Genomic DNA, 21,551 nt, shown 5'->3' with positions numbered 1-21,551 from the left:
CCACACTTTCAAACTACATTTTTTATCTTAATACCCATTTTCGGGTATTTTTGTCTTGACAGAGCATCTGCCAGAGTCCACCACAACAATGATTCAATATTTGACTTCCTCGGAGATTTCAAAGTCAGGCAATAAGATTCCTCCATCCTTCACAGTAGTCTCATCCCTGTTCTCACTGACACAGACACACTCCAATTCGCTGAAGAGGAGCTATTCGATATGACAGCGGAAAAAGTGAGGACATTAGAGAATGGAGATGATCCAAGTACATACCAGTTTTCACAGACTATATTTCATTTGGTTTTCGCTTTTTCTCCACCTTAAAATTTAGAAAAAAAGAGAAGAAACTGATGAGATTATCATCTCTCATGACATAATCTCGTCAATTTGAAATCCTACATAGTTTATTGAATATGAATATTCCAGAAACTAAACAGGGATAAGACTTTTGCAAATCGGTTCCAAATACCAAAATTCCAAAAACCGTCTTATTATTTATTTCTTCAACAGATATGTAATTACCGGTTCAAAACAGGGACGAAAGTCGCACTTGACAAAAGACGAGCACTTAATCTAGATAACCACTCAGTGTGTTGGTGATTGCAACTCTAAGAGGTCTCTGTGATGTTTCCGTTGCTGCCGATTTTGTACCGTTTTTCATTTTTTTTCTCCCTACAATGAGCCACACCCGCCATTTAAGAAGGGGGCATTTCAATATTTGAATAAAGGGTGGTTGACTGCATGCAGCGGCATATCAATATTTAAATACATGCTGGTAGGTTTCCCTTGTAGCCGCCTAAACAAAATCTACTAAGCCATCCATTTCGAAGTTTGTCCACCACTTGAGGAGATCCCAAAAATTGTTGTTCATGCAACTAAGTCCATACGCATGGCCTTTAAACCGACATATCAAGGCCTCGTTGGTTAATTTATGGGCATTTGGCAATCTCGACTTGGGTGGACAAGAAATGAGATCCCAAAAGTTGTTGTTCATGCAACTGAGTCCAGATGCATGGCCTTTAGACCGACATATGAAGGCCTCGTTGTTTAACTTATGGGTATTTGGCACCCTCAACTTGGGTGGACAAGAAATGGAGACCCCTGATTTAAGGTAATTTATCAGTCCCTTTTTGTGGTAGGGGTTTTTATTTCTTTTGTTTGAATAAAAAGAGTACAGGCATTTAACTTGCCGTGGTGGAACATATTTTATGGGGCTCAAGGCTTCTATATAAACATCAAACACACATAAGCTGGTCAGATGTCCTCCTAAGCATTCCCCATTAGATGCTTCATCTCTCTCTAATAAACTAAATATATTCATTTGTCCCAGCATGCTTCCAAAGTGTTCATCCTTCTTTATGGAGAGATTTACTTGTTCAAACACAAACCCTAATCAACAATAAACTTTCAAATATACATATACAAGTAAACGCAAACCTTCGGGGTCTTTAATCATCCTGATGCCACTTATATCAAGTTATTCATATGCAACCAGTTAAAAGTTTTTCTTCTTTCATTTCTTCAACAACATTAAGACGTCCTTAATACATTGTAGTATTTTTATTTATTTTTCTAAATTCTTCTTCAGGGTATCCATCATGACCATAATATGCCCTCCTTAATTGGGGAGATGTACTCTTTTCTTCTAACCATGCTCCCTCTTAACTTGGGACAATCAAACACTTCTTCTATAACAGCAGAGAACCTTTCATGGATTCATTCCTTCTTACAATATCACGGTTATCATCATAACTTCCTTTATCAGGCTCATAAAGTCAATTTTACTTGCAAACATCTCCGACATCTTGAAGATTATATACCTGTACACCTTAAAACAACAAGTACAACCCTAAAGTGGTACAATTAAATCTAAATAATTGGAACTTCATTCAAGAAGTTGATTACAATCCCATCCCTTTCAAATGTAAATCTTGACATGAATATTGTTATTTTGCAACAACAACAAAAATGCCACAAGCTGACCCAAGAGGACACTTCAATGGAACAGGGAGTTTAATGGCAACAACCTCGTACGTGAAGAAGCAAGAAAGACCCTATTTCAAAACGCCCTTTAGCCCCTCCTTCTCCCCACTTTGCCCCCATCACGCCAACCCTCCTCCTCACTCCCTCCATTCTCTGAACAGGTTCAAACCTCTTTCATCTTCCCTAGCCGCTCCAATGTTCTCTAAGCCCTCCGCATCGATGACCCCTCTCGGGGATGCTCTGCATATTTCTCCTTCCTTAAACATGGAATCCTCCCCTCCAACCATCTCCTCCCCTCGACCTCCCTTCCTTGGATCGAGGTTTGTTCTTCAAGAAATAAATCCCAGAGAACAGTCGGAAGATGAAACCATAAAGGAAACAACTAGCCGCAAAACCACAAGAAAAGCATGAAGGAAAAAAAAAAGGAATGACGAGAAGATTAAGCTGACAAGGACAAAGGAGTTGGGATCTAAAACATAGTTGAATGATGTTACAAGAGAGGCACAAAAGGACAAGGAGGTTTAGCTCCTCCCCACGGGGGAGCAACGCTCTCTTTCTCAAAATAATGATGAAAATCATTTCTTAGAATTGCAGAGGGATGGGAAACGGTGACAAATGGAAATCACCAGGAAACTTGATAAAGTCTGAAAATGTTCAAATTTGCATGCTACAGGAGACAAAATTAAAGCAGTCAATTTCTGTACACAGGTCTAGAATCATATTTAAAAATTGCATGGCCAAAGCGGAAAGCTCGTAGGTGTCTCTGGAGGTATTTGTGAGATCTAGTCAACTTTGCACTTTCAGCTTCTCCACTCTCAGAGTGCTAGCCATTTGCTCGCTATGAGTCTCCTTCATCTCTAGACAAGAATAGTGTTGAACTTTATCAACATTTATATACCCAACTGCTATCTAGAAAAGTTAGCATGTTAGTCATCACTCATTGTGATACAGGGATCAAGTTGGAACTTAAATTGTAATTTCTTTGGGCACTACAACACCACGCTACATAACTGGGAAAAGAAAGTGGGGTCGTCTATGGTCTGCGACATTTTTTTGAGAAAAAATGGAACATTTATTTTCTGCTTTGGATCTCATTAATATGAAACCAATTAAAGGAAAGTTTGCCTAGTCTAATAGGTGGCTTGGTCCTCGAAATATAATGGCCCATTTAGAACAGTTTATGATCAAAAGTGACTTGCTAGAAGAAGAGATAACCTTCCTCTCCCATATTCTTCCTTGGGTAGGCTCTGATCACAAGCCCATTTATCTAACAATTTAGTCTACCAAAAACTTCGGGCCTCTACCTTTCCAGTACTCTCCAATATGAGCTCAGGAGCTTGATTTTCTGGAAATAGTTTCTTCAACTTGGGGAAATTGGTTAGAGGACTCACCAACATTTATTTGGGAACATAAAATAAAGAGATTTAAGGAAGCCTTAAAATCTTGGGCTGCCTAAAAATAAGAAGATTGTGATGAATATTGTAACGCTAAAGAGGAAACAAAAGGAAATCCCAGAGAAATTTGAATTGGACTAGAGATGTTATTTGAGTAAAAAAGGATCTTTCAAAATATTGAGCAAGAATTAAGAAAAGAGAAAGACATTTGGAAGTTGAAGTCAAAAAGCATTTGGTTAAAAGCGGGGGACAAATACATTAACTTCTTTGATAGACATACAAGACATAGACTACAGAAAAAATAATATAAAAAAGATAACACAATAGAGGGGGAAACACTGGAGTCTTTCACTAGTATTAAAGAAGTTACTATTAAACATTTTGAGTCACTTTATTAGGAAGTAGGGGATTTAGATGAAGAAACTTCCTCTTCGCTTTTAGAACTCATCCCACCTTTAGTCATTGATAAAGAGAATGATTTTCTTTTAGTCTTGATTTCAGAGGTAGAAATGTGGGAGTCAAATCTCATCCATAGATTTAGAAAAAGCTCTGAGCCCTGATTTGTTTTTATCCCAATTCTATAAAGTCTATTGGAACATCATAAAACCATCTTTGGTGCATATTGTGTCTTACGTTCTTAAATAAAGAAAGATGGGGAGAGGGGGAAACTCCACCTTCTTGGCTCTGATTCCAAAAGAAGTAAACCCCTCCTTTGGAAGATTCATACCAATTTATCTATGTAATGTCTCTTATAAGATTATCTCCAAAAAATTATGAAGAAAACTAAAAGTGATAATGCCAAAGATTATATCAAAAAATCAAGGGGGTTTAGTTTCAAAGAGACAGAGTGTGGACAACATCGTTCTTGTTCAAAAGGAAATGCACTCAAGTAGAAGAAATGGAGATAAAGGAATGATAATCAAACTTGATATGATCAATGCATTTGTCAGGGTTCGTCATAAATTCCTCTTTAAAGTGAAGCAAAGGTTTAGTTTCAATCAACGCTTTATCTCATGTACCCCAGTGTGTGTGAGCTCCCCATGGATCTCTCCTCTCATAAACGATAGATCAACAAGGTTCTTCCAAGGTTCTAGAGGCTTTAGTCAAGATAACCTCCTTTCTCCTCTTCTTTATATCTTAGTAGTAGATTTTTTAAGCAGGAAGCTAGAATTTGAAAGAAGGATAGGGAACTTGTCAGGCATCTCCTTTGGATGTGTAATAAAACTAGTTAACCACACTCAATTTGCAGAAAATACATTGCTAATAGTGGGAGCTTCCAACACAATTGATTCTATGTTTAACTCCACATTGGATCTCTTCATGCATGCATCATGAGGTCAGATAAATAAGCATAAGAGCTTGATAATCACTTGGAATACTAAGGGATCAAAAACAATAACAATTAGTTGAATTATTCAAATTCCACTCTTGGATGAGAAAGCTTCTTTTAAGTATCTTGGAATTCCTCTCAACCCTTTCCTGCTTTTTTCCTCATCTTGGATTCCTTTAATTGGAAGATTCAAAGAAAAATTTGCAGCTTGGGAATTTCATTGGCTCAATCCAACAAGAATATTAGTGTTGTTGAAGGAAACCTTGTTTTCTCTCCCTATATACAAGTTTTTTGCTTCTTTGGCGCTCGTGGGAGTTAGAAATGAAAGATCAAAAGAGCTCAAAAAAATTCTATGGTGAGAAGGAAAAACTAATAATAAAATATTTCACTTAGTCAACTGGTCCATAGTTAAGGCCCCTCTAAAACATGGAGGTTTGGGAATAATGACCCCTCCTTGATGAATATGGAATAATTTGGGTGGAAAGTTGTTATGGAGATTCATCTCAAGAGAGAACGGTTGGTGGAAACAAGTTCTACAACATAAATACACAAACATGTCAAAAATTTCCAACCTTCCCCATCTCTCATGGTAGTGAAGAGATTCCCCAATTTGGAAATTGACAGCGATGATAGTTCCCTTGATTAATTCAAAGATTTCTTGGATTCGTGGAAATGGCAAGAATATTAATTATTGGTTGGATAAAATTAACAATAATCCCCTCTGGTCAATTGTTATTAGGGGAATTTTGAGATCAAAAAATAAGCCTCAAAATAAAATATGTATTTTGAGGTAAAAAGTAGGCCTAAGAAAATATACTAACAAAATTAACTTTAAAAGAATGAATCGGATTCAATATGATGATGTCATTCCCAAGTGTAAATATTTTAGAGGGAAAAGAAGAAAACTACTTTTATCAATTTTATTTTTTGGTTATCTCCTGATATGCTTACTCAAATGTCAAGTGTAGACACCTGTTGGATGCATAATTAAATTCCACGTATAGTGTGTACCTAATATGCATACTTATGAGTAGAACCGCATCGCAAAAAATTGAAAATACATGAAAAAACATGTTCATACGTTTTTTTCGTGTATTTTTGTTTTTATTTTTATGTTGGTCTACTCATAAGTATGCGGAGTGGGTACTCGTTGGATGTGAAATTTAATTTTGCATCCAATGAGTGTCTACCCTTTACGATACACTTTTTTCATGTATTTTCATTTTTTCATTGCGGTTCTACTCAAAAGTATATAGAGTGGGTAATCGTTGGATGTGAAATTTAATTTCACATTCAATTGGTGTCTATACTTTATTGTTTGAGTACGCTTATCAGGAAATAAGCCGAAAATACAATAAAAAGTAGTTTCCTTTCTTTTTCTTTAAAAAATTATCTCTTATTTTATTATTCGAACTATTATTTTATTATTTTCCTTAGGATGCCCATTTTAGGCTGGAAAAATTCCCCTAATGTCAACTCTCTTAAGGCTTCGCCATTGGGCAACCAAAGCGAAGAAAAATTCCATTATGGAGAACGACACTAAAGGCTAGGGAAAATCCTCCTACACAGTTAAGCAAGGTTATGAGGCCCTTCTCTTCCCCTCTGGAAGCCCCCCTTGTTTTAAAGCTTTGGACTAATATTTGAAATCTTGATGGTATCCCCAAGATTAATATCTTCTATGGGACTCTTATGCACAGGAAAATTCTCACATATGAAACTCTAAAAAGAAGAGGAATCCAAGGGTCATCAATTTTCCCTCTATGTAAAAATCATGAAGAAATTATTACTCATATGTTTTTCTTTTTGTGATTTTGCTAAGTAGGTATGGCAATTATTCCTTCAGAAACTTAAAGGAAATGTTATTATGCCAAGTTCAACCACTCAGATATTTGATGAATGGAACATAAATTTCTCTCTTTTAAAAACAAAGTGATCTTCAAAGAATTTGGATGGCTATCCCAAAATAAATCTATCGGAAAATTTGAATTGCAAAAAATGGAGTAGTCTTCCAAGATAAAAATTACCCTTCTAGACATAGTGGCTATCAAGGCAAGGACTCTATTGGCAGAACATCTTCAAATGAAAAAGATCAAGCAACCTCATACCCAACAACTGGATAAGCAAGAGAAGAAATGGTATGATCAATTCTTCCCTTCACCACTCCCACCCCCTCAAACATAAAATCAACTCATAAAAATTGGCACCTTTGCTTTCTTTTTTAGGAATTTAGACAATTGATCAGGTTGCAAGATGATCATATTCTCAGTTTTGATGGAGCCTCAAAAATAAATCTTGGGGTGGCAGCACTATGGGCCTGATGAGGCCACTTGGGAAGATGAAGAGCTCATAAAAAAAGCTTACCCAGAGTTGTTTGTGAACATCAAACATCGGGACGATGTCCAATCTCAGGAGGGGGAGATGTGATGACCCCGGAGAATGTAAATATTTGAATTTTTACTGTGGTAAAAGACAGAATTAAGTATGACATTGGAAGACTGTTTTAAAATTTAATAGTATTTTTATTTTATCAATATGTGCTTTAAAATATATTAAGTAGGAAATACTTCTTGAAATGCTAGCAACTTCTGAGAGGGAAGTTGGAAAAGAAAACAGTTGTTGAAACTGCACTCAAACTACCTTCCCTAACTGGAAAGGCTTCCAGAGAAAAGGGGAAGGGGGAGGCAAAAATCTGCGCTGTAAGGACAGGCAGGAAAAAGAGAGGAAAAGGAATTGGCTAAGTCTGGTAAGGACCAGATAGCCAGGCACAAGTTGTGTGCGTCTTGTTGAGGGTTGTGGGCCTGCAAGATAGCTCGGGGGGAGATTCCAGTCCTGACGACGGATCTCATGGTTGGGTGGTCAAGAGAAAGCAAAGGTTACAGGTGAAATTCTGTAGCGCATCTACAAACTCAGGCGGACCAGGTAAGTAAAAGCTTCTGGTGAAATCAGTCTCATTAGTTGATATGCTTCCATAGTATTAATTGTCAACTGAAAAATTACAGTAACCGAAATTATAGTAGAAAAACAGTGGTGTTTATTAAGATTACACGATCTTCTTATCGTTATTATGCATACTGTGATGTTATTTGCTTTAAAATAAATATTACAGAGGTGCCAGTAAATGACTGTCAAGAAGGGTTTGGCCCTGTTACAGTTCTCGGTGCTTTGAAATTTAGAAACCAAACACCACTGTGTAGTGTATTAGTGTGTTATTATATACATATATAAAAAAAAAACAAATAAGTAAATTTCGATGAAGGATAAGTTTGTTAACCGCAACAGAGGGTAAGGTAGCAAGCTCTAGTCCGGTGTTTCCCCAAAACCAGAAGAGAACTCTTCAGGTCTGTTAATCCCTACCGGCCGTAGAATAGATGATCATAAATTAAGAGATAGTGGAACCATACGGATTCAGACTAAGTATGGGATTATTTTCTGGAAAGAGCAAACAGTAGCATATGAAAAACGCATACAGCTAGACAGAGGTTATCAGGAAGACAGTGAAGGGACGAGCAACCCTGAGTTTTCAGTTGCATTTATAACAAAAGGGAGAAATTCGAAACTCATAGACTAAACACTAGTTGTAACATCATATAAATCAACGTTGGGGCTGCAAACTGTAAATTACTTTCATAAATTACAACATGAAAGAGTACGACAGCTGTATTGAAACTTTAAATTCTGGGAACCAATAGAAAACAAATGAACAACCATTTCCTATATCGTAACCAAAATATTTCAAACATTAAGAAACTCTAAGAAGTTCGAGAAATGTATAATCGCAAACAGAACAGAATGTTTACATTCCGAAACAATGGGCAGTTCCGCCATAACAAGTAGGAACAACCATAGAGCTACGAAAACATAGTGACAGTAATATAATTAAATACGCAATAACTTGCAGAAAGACGGACTTGCAAAGTTCCGGAGCCAAGGCTCTCAATAGCAAGATTTAACCTGTTAAAAAAAACTTTCCTCATGAACCAAAAACTTACATATACAGAGTTAAATGTCAACATCCAAGGAGTTGCGATTCGAAACAAACAATACCATTATACTGAAAATAACCAGAGAGGGGCCGTAAGATCTCGACCCTGTTCCGAGTTAAGTAGTCATTCACTACTTCGAGTTCCAAGACCCCTTACATTAATACAAACAAATAAATTATATTCGAGACACAGAAGGAGGAAAAAAGAACCCAATCTACTGGGTACTGCCGTGGGCATTTCCCGAATCAACAAGAACTGACTACTTTCATTATAATCCAAACGGGACAGGTCGAAGGCATTGAAGCCTGAGGGCATAATAAACCTTGTTAACCTCTGAGAAAATCCCCAAGGACCCTGTCCTGGGCACTCCTGCCAATCACTGGAATCTGAAAGCAAGCAAAAATATGTATGTATAAACCCTGTAGCGGCAACTGCCAAGCACGAAAACCCTTAACCATCACCCAGAAAACATTCACGCATGGTTTGGAGGCCTACCTGGTGAGCGGCGTGGGATGCCAGAGTGCTGAAGACTTTGCCATTCTCCATAGCAGAGGGCCTCTCGTCTGTAGCGTCCTCCTTCACACATATGAAAACAACAAAATACATTAACATTCATGAACTCATCTGTGTGACCCTGTGAGGAAGAGAGTATATATGTTAAAAGAAAATAGCGCAAAATGTCTGCAAATGAATACCATCACCTGCATAAGCAATTTCCAGAAGAACTGGTTGATTAGCTCCTGAACACCGAACAGGTTCTCGGTGGAATAGCTAACGGGAGAACCTCTGTGCGCAGAGAGGCGAAGCCAAAATCTGGAAGCGGCGCCAAGACCAAATGAGTCGAATGAGGACTCGGGACGACTTAACATTGAACCCAAAACCCTCCGATAAGCCTCCGCCCTCGGATTCAGATCTGATGATCCGCACCGTTGAAAGAGAGCGGGAACCAAGGAGCGCAGAGAACAAGGGTACGATGCCATGCCTGTTCACATGGCTGAGCAGAAAGAGTATACGGAGCAAGCCAGGTGTTCTGTTAGGAGCAAACAACTAGCCAGTAAATTTAATGCAGACCAACAACCAAAACGCCGGAATATAACTCTGGTTACCTGAGTATTACATCTAGCGCATATAACCGGAAAAGTTACACTCGGGTAAACTCATGTTGTGGCATGATGCGGTGCTGAGTAGACGAGATGATGTGGCGTTATGTATGCTGAATAGATAAGTATATGGTAAAAATAATAATTTTTTTTTTTTATTGCTGAGGTGGAGTCGTGACATCCCTCTATTTATTCTCTAAGATCGTATGGTTTCTCACTTTGTCGTGAGGATGAACCAAATTATTTGGTTTGAAACGTCCCAATCCTTACTATGTGATTAATCCGAAAGACTACTCTCTACTTTTTTATTATTATAATTGTAATATTTTTTATATTTTGGTTTTTTAACTAGTGTATTAATTTTACATATTTTGATCATCAACTAGGCAAACTAACGAAACAAACATATCATTAACTATATTTGAAAAAATAAAAAATATATCATATATAATATATATTTTTAAAAATTAAAATTAAAAGAGATATTTTAATTTAATATATTTTTTATTAAAATAAATAATCATACTCTAAATAAAACATTTCTTTTTTTTTGTAAGCTGGGGTGGGACTCTCCGATTTACATGTCCATTATGTACCCCTCTACGGGGGAAGGGTAGCCCAAGATTTGAAACCAAGACTTCCGGTTCGGTGAGACTTCATTTCCACGGCCCTTGCCGCTTGAGCTATTATAATGTTATATTTTATTATTTTATAAACATTTAAATATAGATCATTGTTCAGGTATGTATTTGAACAACTCATATACCTCTAACTATACAACATGTATGACCCATGTTTAATATAGAGTTACGTGTAAAATAGTGTGTAAAATATTTATTTAAAAAAAAATAACTTAACCATTTACAGAAAGGTTAGAATTTTATTTAAAAATATATAAAATTTTAATAAAATATAAATATGCAAAAATAAAAAAAAAAAAAAATTAGTTTATAATAAATATGAATATGGTTTGTATAAATTGATTTAAATTATTTATAAATTTAAATTTAATTTAAAAAATATTTATAAAAGTTAAATAAATAAAAAATAATAATTCATATAAATATTTACAAATTTAAATTAAATATATTTATTTGACTTTATATTTTTCCACCCAATTAACTTAATAAGTAATTTAATTTAAACTCTAAAATAATTTGTATCAAATTATAATCCATATTAACATTTTAATTTATGAAGTATTTCTTTAATTAAATAAACTTTATAAAAATAATTTATAAACTTAGGTTAAATATATTTGCTTAAATTCATATGTTTTTACTCCATTAATTTATTGTAATAATTCATTTTAAATTATAAGATAACTAAAATACTATTCTCATTTTATTTTATAAAAATAAATAAAATGAAATTATTTTAAATTATAATTAATGTATCTAATTAAAAACATTTATTACATTTTAATAGTAATTAATCTCTCTTTATATATATATAATCTAATAATTTGTTAAAAAAATTTATAAAAAAATATACTAATAAAAAGATAGTATAATTAGAGATTTTGATAGGAGATGGACAGAGTTTTGCAAACCTTTGTGGAAGCTAGGGTTTTGTCCAGACCAACCATTCTATGTTTAGTTTGCATGAATATTTTGCAGATCTCTTATGTAATGGTAAATTCCAGAAATTCAACAAAAAAATATATTTTTTTAAGTATAGTTGTCGAACTAGCAAGCTTTTCCTTGGTTCCCTACCCTTCCATATTGAAATTTGGTTCTGGTCTTCCGGTGGTTCGAGAAATACTTTCCCTCAATATTCATGTGGATGAGGAAGCTATAAGTGGCGAAAAAAATTGAAGCAAGGTTTGATTTGTAGGTCCAATGGTTTCGTATATCAGTTGATTAATCTACACAAATAGATCTCTCATAGATGGAAGTCTTTTTTGACAGATGAATTAAATATTTTCCTTTTGGCATAGCCATTTTTCATTGTAGTTTTTGATAATATAGAGGACAAGAAGGCCATTTGAGAAGTTGGACAGTGGTTTTGGGGTGGTGTTGGTCTCTTCATGCAACCCTAGACTCCAACAAAAAAAAAATTAAGACTACTTATGCTTGAATATGTGTGGAGATGGACTTCAACATAAGTTTTCTTGTGGAGATTAATTTGACGGATCAAAGGATCAAACCCTTGACTATGATAATATTTACTTCACGTGTAGAGCATGCTATGAAACGATGAACATAATTAAAAATTACCCAAGTGTTTACTAATAGCAAAGACCCGAAAAAACCCAAAGGCCCAAATGATGGGAAGGAGCTCAGGGTATTCACTATATGGTATTTAAAGATGAAGTGCTTCACTATAAGAAAGAATGAGAAAAAAAGAAGGAAGCAGATAGGACCAAAGAAATTGCATCAGCGGCAACAAAAACCAAGTAGGAAATATCGAATGCCAATGAGGATCCTCTCCACTTAGCAAAAGTAGAAAAGTAACAAACCCTTGTGGGAAATGGATCCCCTCCTGAATTGTTAAAAAAACATCTTCTTGGGTAGATGAGGAAGAATCTAAATTTCACTTGCCAAAGAATGATATGTAGGAAATAGAAGAATCTAAATTTCACTTGGTAAAGAATGATATGTCGGAAATACAAGAAAACACGGGCTTCACTCAAGGTGGGAAGAAAGGAAAAAGAATAGTGACAAGGGAAACGAAAAATTAGACTAAGTCAAAATAAAACACGGGTTTTACTCAAGTTTGGACTCAAGTTGGGAAGAAAGGAAAAATAATATTGCCAAGGGAAACAAAAAATTAGACTAAGTCAAAATAAAACACGGGTTTTACTCAAGTTGGGAAGAAAGGAAAAATAATATTGCCAAGGGAAACAAAAAGTTAGACTATGTCAAAATAAAAGTAGTGAATACTGGAATGTAAATATATCTAGATATTGGGAGTATTTTGGAGAATTTTTAGTTGAAAAAGGTTTGAAATTTTTGTGTCACGGAGAATTTGTTTGAGGGTTTGGATTGAGCCCTGTGCTCAATTTCTAACCTCAAGAGAAGATTGGAAAATGTTTTGGCCTAATTAGCTTTTTTAAAACATATTCCTATCGTTTCTTTATATATATATATAATGGCCCAATCATATAAACCTTTATAGATATCAAAATGCTTATCTCAAAATACATCTCACATTGCTAAAGATTAAAAAAAACATAAAAATTAGTTAAATCATAAACTTGTAGTCTGGTTGTTATAAGTTTTGGAGTTTTTTCGGTTGAATTTGCCCAAAATCTAACAAAAAATTTTGAAATCACAAATTTTAATTTTAATTTTTAAAATATTAAAAAAATTAGATATTATAATTTAATTATTATTATTATAGATGGAAAAAAAATTGATGTGTAAAATAAATAAAATTAATATACTATGTAAAAATTAAAAATAATATAATTATAATAATAATAAAATTTTAATCTTAAATTTTTAATTCACAATTAGTAATCTTATAAAATTATGTTTTTTTACAGAAATATTGCAAGTTAAAAAAATAATATTATATTTTCTTTAGTTAAAATTTTATAATTTAATAAAATTATGTTTTTTTACCAAATATTGTAAATTAAAAAATATAATAATTAAAAATTTGTAATTTAATAAAACAATTTACCAAAGTACTTTTATGATTGGTTGAATGGTCAGTTGAACACCAACAAAATAAGTTTATCCTATACTTAACCTTTCAAGCGCCAAGGCTGTCCTCTCTCCCCTCTTCTCTTCATCCTGGTTATGGACACTCTCAGCTCACAGATTAACAAAGCGGTTGCCGATCAACGTTGTGCCCCGATCAAGATATGCAAAAATATCTATCTCTCTCACAATCTATTTGTTGATGACATCCTATTATTTGCCATGCTCTCTAAATCCAGCTGGTTATGCTTACACGGTATCTTTCAGAAATTTCAAGCTGCAACGGGCCTGATCATCAATAGATCCAAATCATTTCTGTATCACAACGATTCTAATATGGAATTAACGCTATGGATAGCAGATTTATTTGGTATAAATTTTGCTTCAATTAAAGATGGCTTCAAATACTTGGGCTTCTTTCTCAAGCCTAAAGGGAACCGCATTCAGGACTGGTCTTGGCTGATCGATCGGTTTTATAACAAAATTTCGAGATGGGAGATGAGATTTTTATCCTTGGGAGGCAGACTTATACTGGTTAAATCTGTTCTTTCACAACTCGCGGTCTACTGGGCTCATCTGTATTATTTGCCCGCTTCTACTGTCAGGAAAATGATTTCAATATCTGCAAAGTTCCTATGGAGTGGGCGTTCACATGGATCCAAGATCCACCTAGTAAAGATGGAAGCTATCTCTCGGCCGAAGAAATCTGGCGGCTGGGGTCTCTTACACATGCGGTCTTTTGGAAAGGCCCTCCTCTGTAACTCCATTCATAAAGGCATTAGTGGAGAAGGCAAATGGAGTTCTATTATTAATCAAAAATACTTAAAAGGTAAGCCTTTAGTTTACTGGTACAGGATGAGATCTCTGGGCTCGGGAAGAGGATCATCCATCTGGCGCGGATTTAGGAAGGTACAGGACCTCTTTTTTCTCTTTTTACGATGGCGCATATCAACTGGTTCCAGCATACTAATCGGGCTTGACTCCACGGTTCTTGGCTTGGAAAAAGTGCTCTCTCCTGCTCTAATATCTTTTCTGCAAACTAGAGGTCACTTTACATGGAATTCTCTGATTCAATCTTGGTCCTCTACCACGCCAATATGGATGAATGCAGAAGTCCTCCGTCTCCCTCTCTCTATGCGACAAAACTGGGATGCGGCGGTCAAATATTTCAATGAAAAGGGTATTAAAAAGTCTGGGCCCAAAGATACATTGGTATGGTCAGCGTCCTCTTCATCACAGCCAGTCCGCGTCAAAGACTTATATGAAGTCGCATTGGAGAACCTTCAGTCATGTCCCTCTCCTTTTTTCCCAGTGAAATTTTGGAAAACCACAGGCCCGCTCAAGGCAATATTATTTTCATGGTTGCTGTTTTCCAACCGGAACCTCACATGGGAGGTGCTCCAGCGAAAAGGATGGGCTGGTCCAGGCCGATGTGTCATGTGCTGCCAGGCTTCAGAAACCAATGCCCACATGTTCTTCCACTGCCCAGCTTCGGCGCAAATATGGTATGATCTTTCCGTTTCTCATGGATTTCCTCACATTGTTTTCTCTTCTGTACAGGAGGGGTTTATGTGGTGGAGTGCACAGCGTCCAGAATGGAGATCTCTTTTTATCATCACGTGCTGGTGTCTCTGGAAGTGGAGGAATGCCTGCATCTTCCAGGATTCCAAGTCTCCTATTGCGTCTACGCTGGTTGTTATATCTGCTATGCTTCAACAGGCTTGAATAATTTTGGACCCGCTCTTTATGTTTCCAGTTATCTGGATCTATCTTTTCTTCTTATATGTCAATTGCTGCACCATGCGGAACCTTTTTCATATCATTTTGGAGACATATTTTCTCAGCTATTTTGTTTTTTCCTGGATAACCTCTCATGGTTCATGTTACAGGCCTGTAACAGAAGGCTTATGTGTATTGGTTCTATATGTACATGCTCATTATATTTTCTGAATATAATATATCTTGATTTTCTCTCTGAAAAAAACTTTTAACACTTACCGTCATCTAAAGTGAAAAAAAAACTATATTAATTCATTCACTTACTATTTATAGCTTTCTCATTTAATTTTACACATAAAAAGTAATAAAAAACACACAAATATTTACTTTCATTTAATCTCACACATGAGAAGTAATTAAAAAACACAAATACTTACTTTCCTAATGCTTGCTTGCTTAAAACACAAATGCTATGCAATTTAATTTATTAATTTTTACTAACATAAACATTAAAGCAATTTGTAAATAAAAAAGATTATTTATAAATTTATGCTTTAAGTTGATGCTTTGCAACCATCCACTCTTCCAACATTAATTCAAATATTGATATGGTTCTTACAGTGACTAGGATTAACCATCTGCCGATAGCTGGAAAAAGAAAATAATAGTAATTTAATGTTTCAAATATATTTTCCAAAAAAACACGACCAGGATTAACCATTCCCTGTAATGCAGCAAAACGAAAAAACAAATTTCGCGAATTATTGTTTGGAATATTAATTTACAATTGCCTGAAAAAGACCTTTCTTCATTTAGTGTCTGTTTTGAGCTAGGATAATTGAATAAACAAACAGCAAGGACGGTCTCGAGAGTATTCAAGGTGAGCGTTGTGTGGGGCATTCAAAATTCTAATTTCAAGTCGTAGGCTGGATATACAAAGGAGTCCGTATATAAAGGGATTTTTTGGAGTTTTTGGTATCAGATTTGGTGGAAAAAATTGAGGTGAAATTTTGATTTGTTTTATTTAAAATAATTTTTTGACATATATGGATTTAGCAATATTAAAAACCTCTAGGGCACTTTTATTGTGCAGGATTTACCCATCAATCTTGTGATTTCAATGAATTCCGGCGGGATTTTAGAGAAATTAAACTAGAAAAAAATACAGGAAATCCATCGGAAAAGCTTTCAAAAAGTCACACTAAAAACAACCCCTATAAAATGGTCCACGAATATCCAAATGACCATGGTAACAGGACCCTATACAAAGGCTTACCTTGGCTGCTGCATATTCCATGTATGCATGCCATGGGTCTGCCACGTGGATAACATTCGCCCACATAACATGATAAGTTTCAATATATATATATATATATATATCCCAATAATTAGTTCTGGTATTTAACACAAGTGTCGGTCTACATGGAAACTGAAAGACGGGTCTGGGAAGCCATGTAAGCAGGTTTCCAAACCTGCAATCGGGCACTTTGCGTATTATTGAAAATTGGGTAGTCAATGTGTCAGGTATTATGAATGAATGAATGAAATTTTAAGGTTCACGAGATTAATTATAGTCTATGGAACCATTAGCCTTTTTGTTTTTTGCCTTATGCAATTCAATCTTTTTATTATTCAAATTAATGATGAGTTGACCTAACTTTCTAATAGTCCCTTCACTGAAAAGATAATGCCAAGCAACCGAAGTTAACATGCTTCTTTGCATTTTTCCTTTTGTAATTCAATCTTTTTGTTAGTCAAATTAATGATGAGCTGACCTAACTTTCTAATAGCCCCTTCACTGAAAAGATAATGCCAAGGAACCGAAGTTAACATGTTGTTGTAACTATCTTGTCTTTGAAAGCATCATATTCCAAAATGAAATGTTTTTCCGATTCCACTGTCGTAGAAGTGCAAAAAGTACACACCCGCTCTTCTAAAGCTTCTTTAGGTCTATTTCACTAACCTTTTTCGCACTATAATCGATGCGAGTTAGTTTTTAATTGAGCAATAAGAATCTTTGCTCTCCATGGATCACTAGCTCCAATGTACTATTTTTGTTGGAGATCCCATGTAGGGTTGAATTTTTTAACATAGTACTTCTTCTTTCTACCCAACTATTTCCCCATATATACTTATTAAACTTCTCCATAACATAACTCTTCAAATCCCTGCTATTTGTGAGCCATGCATTGATGTAAATATTCCATTTTTGCATCCATTTGTTGTTTTGTTTCATCCATGATTTCTTTCTTTCACTCATTCTTTCATTGAAGATAACTTTAGGCCATCTACTTTCTCCCATTTGCTCAATTCTTTGAAGATACTTTATGTGACGCACCATAGCAATTGCTTAGAAACTGAATTTTTTTATTTTAAACTTGCTCATGATCGAGCGTTTTTGGATTTTCTCAATTTGCTTCCATTTTGAGACGGGGATTCTGCTAGCCCATAAGTCACACCCATATAATATCAGTGGACAAACTAGGAGCCCAAAAAACACTTTAATTGTTTTCCAATCCTCCCTACATATGTTTTGAAGAGGATATAATGCTTTCCACCCTCCTAAAATTCTTTTCTTTCTGCAGTGCTCTCAATTAAACTTCTTGTTGAAATCAATCCCAAAGTACTTGTATTCCTTTACTTCTTCAAGAATATCACTTTCAAAGAAAAATACATACTGACTCTTCGTCTTTTTATTTGAGAAAGTTATTACTTTGATCTTGCCAGTATTGACTTACCCCACTCCTTTACAAAAATGCTGAAGACATAATTGCATCTGCAATTCCGGACCGATTTAGCCATTAATACAAAATGATTGGGATATAAGTGCATCTGCAATTCCTGGCCACAAAGCTTTATCACAATTATGGGAAGAGTTTGAAATTTAGCGTGCCACTTGAACTTGCGTGGTAACGTATGAGGGTATTGCGTCCCCATAATTTATCCATACCGTCATTCTTTGTAATGCTGCTAATGCTCCACCACTGAATTGCCACAAAGCTTTATCACAATTATGGGAAGAGTTTGAAATTTAGCGTGCCACTTGAACTTGCGTGGTAACGTATGAGGGTATTGCGTCCCCATAATTTATCCATACCGTCATTCTTTGTAATGCTGCTAATGCTCCACCACTTTTCACTCAGTGCTCTATTATTCTCTCTCCATCGATGCCATGGAGGCTCTGAATTTACATCCGTCATTGCCTTTGTAATGCTGCTAATGCTCCACCACTTTTCACTCAGTGCTCTATTATTCTCTCTCCATCGATGTCATGGAGGCTCTGAATTTACAATACTCGTTCAGTATTCTTCTCTGTTCATGCCTTTGGTTTGGCTTTCCTCTTCTGTGCACCTGCGCTCCGCCCCAGCCACCGGTTACCTGCAACAATTCTGACTCCTGCACTATTTCGAATGCTTATGGCACCTGGCCCGACAGGATTCCCTGCAGAGCCGCCATGGTCGTCTATCCTGCCACAGAAGACGAGATTCTACATGTGGTGGCCGACGGTGCCAGGAAGAAACTGAAGATGAAGGTCGTCACCGGATTTTCACATACAATTCCCAAGTTCGCCTGTCCAGGATCGGGAGATGGTACCGGGCTTCTGATTAGCACCCTAAATTACAAGAATAAGATAACAGTGGATAAGGCCTCGATGACCGTCACTGCAGACAGCGGTGTTGGGCTCAGAGAACTCGTGGATGAGGTGGCTGCGTCGGGTTTGGCTCTGGTGGCAGCGCCCTATTGGGAGGGCATCAGCTTGGGCGGGCTGTTGAGCACGGGGTCTCATGGGAGCTCTCTCTGGCGCAGGGGAGGAGCCGTGCACGACTACGTGGTATCGATGCGTTTAGTGGTTCCCGCTTCTCAAGGGGAAGGGTATGCGAAGGTCATTACACTCAGCCAAGAAGATCCCGATCTCAATGCGGCCAAGGTCTCTCTCGGAGTCCTGGGCGTCATATCAAAGGTAGGTTCTGAGATCGAATCCGTCCCCGTAGTGTATGTAATGTGTTAATTGATAAATGGCATTAACATATATACAGGTGACATTGGCATTGGAGTCTCAATTCAAACGCAATGTAACCAACGTGGTGAAGGACGACATCGATCTTGAAGATGAGATCCTGCCTTTTGCAGCAACCAACGAATTCGGAGACCTGACATGGTATTCATCGCAGCGTCGAGTCGTCCACAGAATCGACAATCGCGTCCCGGTCACCACCCCCGGGAACGGCTTCAACGATTTCATAGGTTTTCAAAGCACTCTCACTGCCGTTAGCGCAGTCGTGAGAGCAACGGGTAATTCCTTCGAATGTTTTTTCTTGTTTCAGTACTGATCAAGCAAAACAAATCTGATTGCAATTACAAATTACTTATTGCCTGATTTGTTGCAGAAAATTCGCTAGAAAATAAGAAAGATACCCTAGGAAAGTGCAAGGAGGCCAAACTCATCGTCGATTCCAAGATGGGTTTGGCCAACGGTTTAAAGAACAATGAATTTGCCTTCACGGGATATCCGGTGGTGGGTTTTCAAAATCGGATGCAGACATCTGGGTCGTGCTATAAATCTCCCCCCGCCGAACTGCTGGTCGCCTGTCCTTGGGATCCCAGATTCAAGGGCTTATTCTTCTACGAGACCACCGCAATTTTCAGGGTTTCGACAATCAAACCCTTTATTTCAGACGTGAAGAAGCTGCGGGACATGGAGCCCGACCGTTTGTGTGGGGTGGACCTTTACAATGGTTTTCTGATACGCTTCCTCAAGGGCTCCACTGCGTATGTCGGGCAGGCCCAGGATTCAGTGGTCATCGACTTCAATTACTACCGCGCGGAGAACGGGTCGAGGGCGAGGCTGAATGAGGACGTGTGGGAGGAGATTGAGCAGATGGCTTTCTTCAAGCACGGGGCCGTCCCTCACTGGGCCAAGAACAGAAACCTCGCTTTTCTAGGCGCCGGAGCGAAGTACCCCAACCTTGGGAAATTCTTACATGTTATGAAGAAAAACGATCCCGATGGACTGTTTTCTAGCGACTGGTCGAATAAAATATTATTGCAAGGTGGATCAATGGGAGCGAAAGCGGATGGTTGTGCGCTGGAAGGAATGTGCATTTGCGATGAAGACAGGCACTGTGCTCCCAGTGAAGGCTACTTGTGTCTGGCCGGCAAAGTGTACTCAGAAGCTAGAGTCTGCCGATACCAGGAAAGATATACCCCCAATTGATTAACAATGAGACTTAATACATCTGTGTTGCAAGAGATCTCCCTCCAAATGCAGCGTAGAACATTTTATGGTCTCTATTTCCAATATAGAGGGTTGATTTGGAAATGTCTAAATTTTGAACCCACACACTAGCAGTGCATTTGGATGAACCATCAAAAGAAGGGATGGACAATTTCCACAACTTCCACAGAAGATCATAATTTTGCGAGTCTTTGTTGTACTTACGACTTTTGGCCCATTCCTATATTTAATGGTAAAATATTTAAATGATAAAAACAATATTTTAAGGACTTGGCTGCATGAAATTCTTTACCAACATCCGGATATTCCCTCAAATATTAAGATAACCTTTCACTTTGTCCTTGTTGTCCTGATTCACAACCAATATAAAAAAATAAAGATTCACAACAACTTTCCTGATTCACAACCAATATAAAAAAAATAAAGATTCACAACAACTTATGCATTCAACTAGATTAGAAAATCATGACCAAACATGTAATTGGGACTACAAAGCATTTATATCTTCCAATTATAGATTTATTTTTTGCTAATAATATTTTGGTATAGTTGTAAATATTATAAAAGAATTCATGGCTTGTATCTAATTGTGCATTAACATTGTTTTCGCGAGAATTCATGACTTGTGTCTAGTTGTGCATTAACATTGCTCTGTGTATATGGGTTGCATACATGGGTTGCATACAGGCAGTTTTTTGTCACAAAATGTGTATTAACATAGAACGCAACATATGTCCAAGGAATCATGCTTGGCTTAATTAGTTTCTTTTTTTTTCAATAATTTAACAATTTATATTTTAAGATATTCAAATTTTAAAGGGGCATTAATTTTGGAGAAGGTTTTTTGGTTTACTAGTGTAATTTTTTAAACAAGGGATATCAACAAAACACTTCTCATTAGTTTAGAAAGCATCTAGATAGTTAGAAGTACAATTATTTTCTATTTTTTCTTTAACATTAGAGATCTCATCTGAACCATGTACTTAATGTGTGAGAATTTTCTTCACCTTCAATAATTTTCAATATAGTGCTCAATTTCATTTATACATCAGTAGGTACCTTATTTTCATAAACATTTTTGTGTGGCAAACTTATTTTCTTACAAGCAACATGCAAACAAATTTCTAATTTTTTGGCTGGTAACAATGAATGGAAA

General features: G+C 36.4%; 1 protein-coding gene across 1 annotated transcript; it reads left to right on the top strand.

Annotated features, from left to right (window-relative positions):
- The first annotated feature begins 18,028 nt into the window (after nucleotides 1-18,028).
- Nucleotides 18,029-20,646, top strand: LOC149260396 (L-gulonolactone oxidase 3-like). Its single transcript, XM_089420613.1, has 3 exons — nucleotides 18,029-19,120; nucleotides 19,197-19,452; nucleotides 19,548-20,646. Exons 1-3 carry the CDS (start codon nucleotides 18,431-18,433, stop codon nucleotides 20,372-20,374), a joined length of 1,773 nt encoding a protein of 590 aa, XP_089276739.1. The 5' UTR covers nucleotides 18,029-18,430; the 3' UTR covers nucleotides 20,375-20,646.
- Nucleotides 20,647-21,551: the final 905 nt, after the last annotated feature.

Source organism: Pinus tabuliformis, chromosome 6 (genome assembly GCF_031772625.1).
Source record: "Pinus tabuliformis cultivar Carrire ecotype Pingquan chromosome 6, CPIR1, whole genome shotgun sequence".
Lineage (NCBI taxonomy): Eukaryota > Viridiplantae > Streptophyta > Pinopsida > Pinales > Pinaceae > Pinus > Pinus tabuliformis.
Note: the sequence above shows the minus strand (reverse complement) of the source record. Positions and strands in the feature narration are given on the sequence as shown.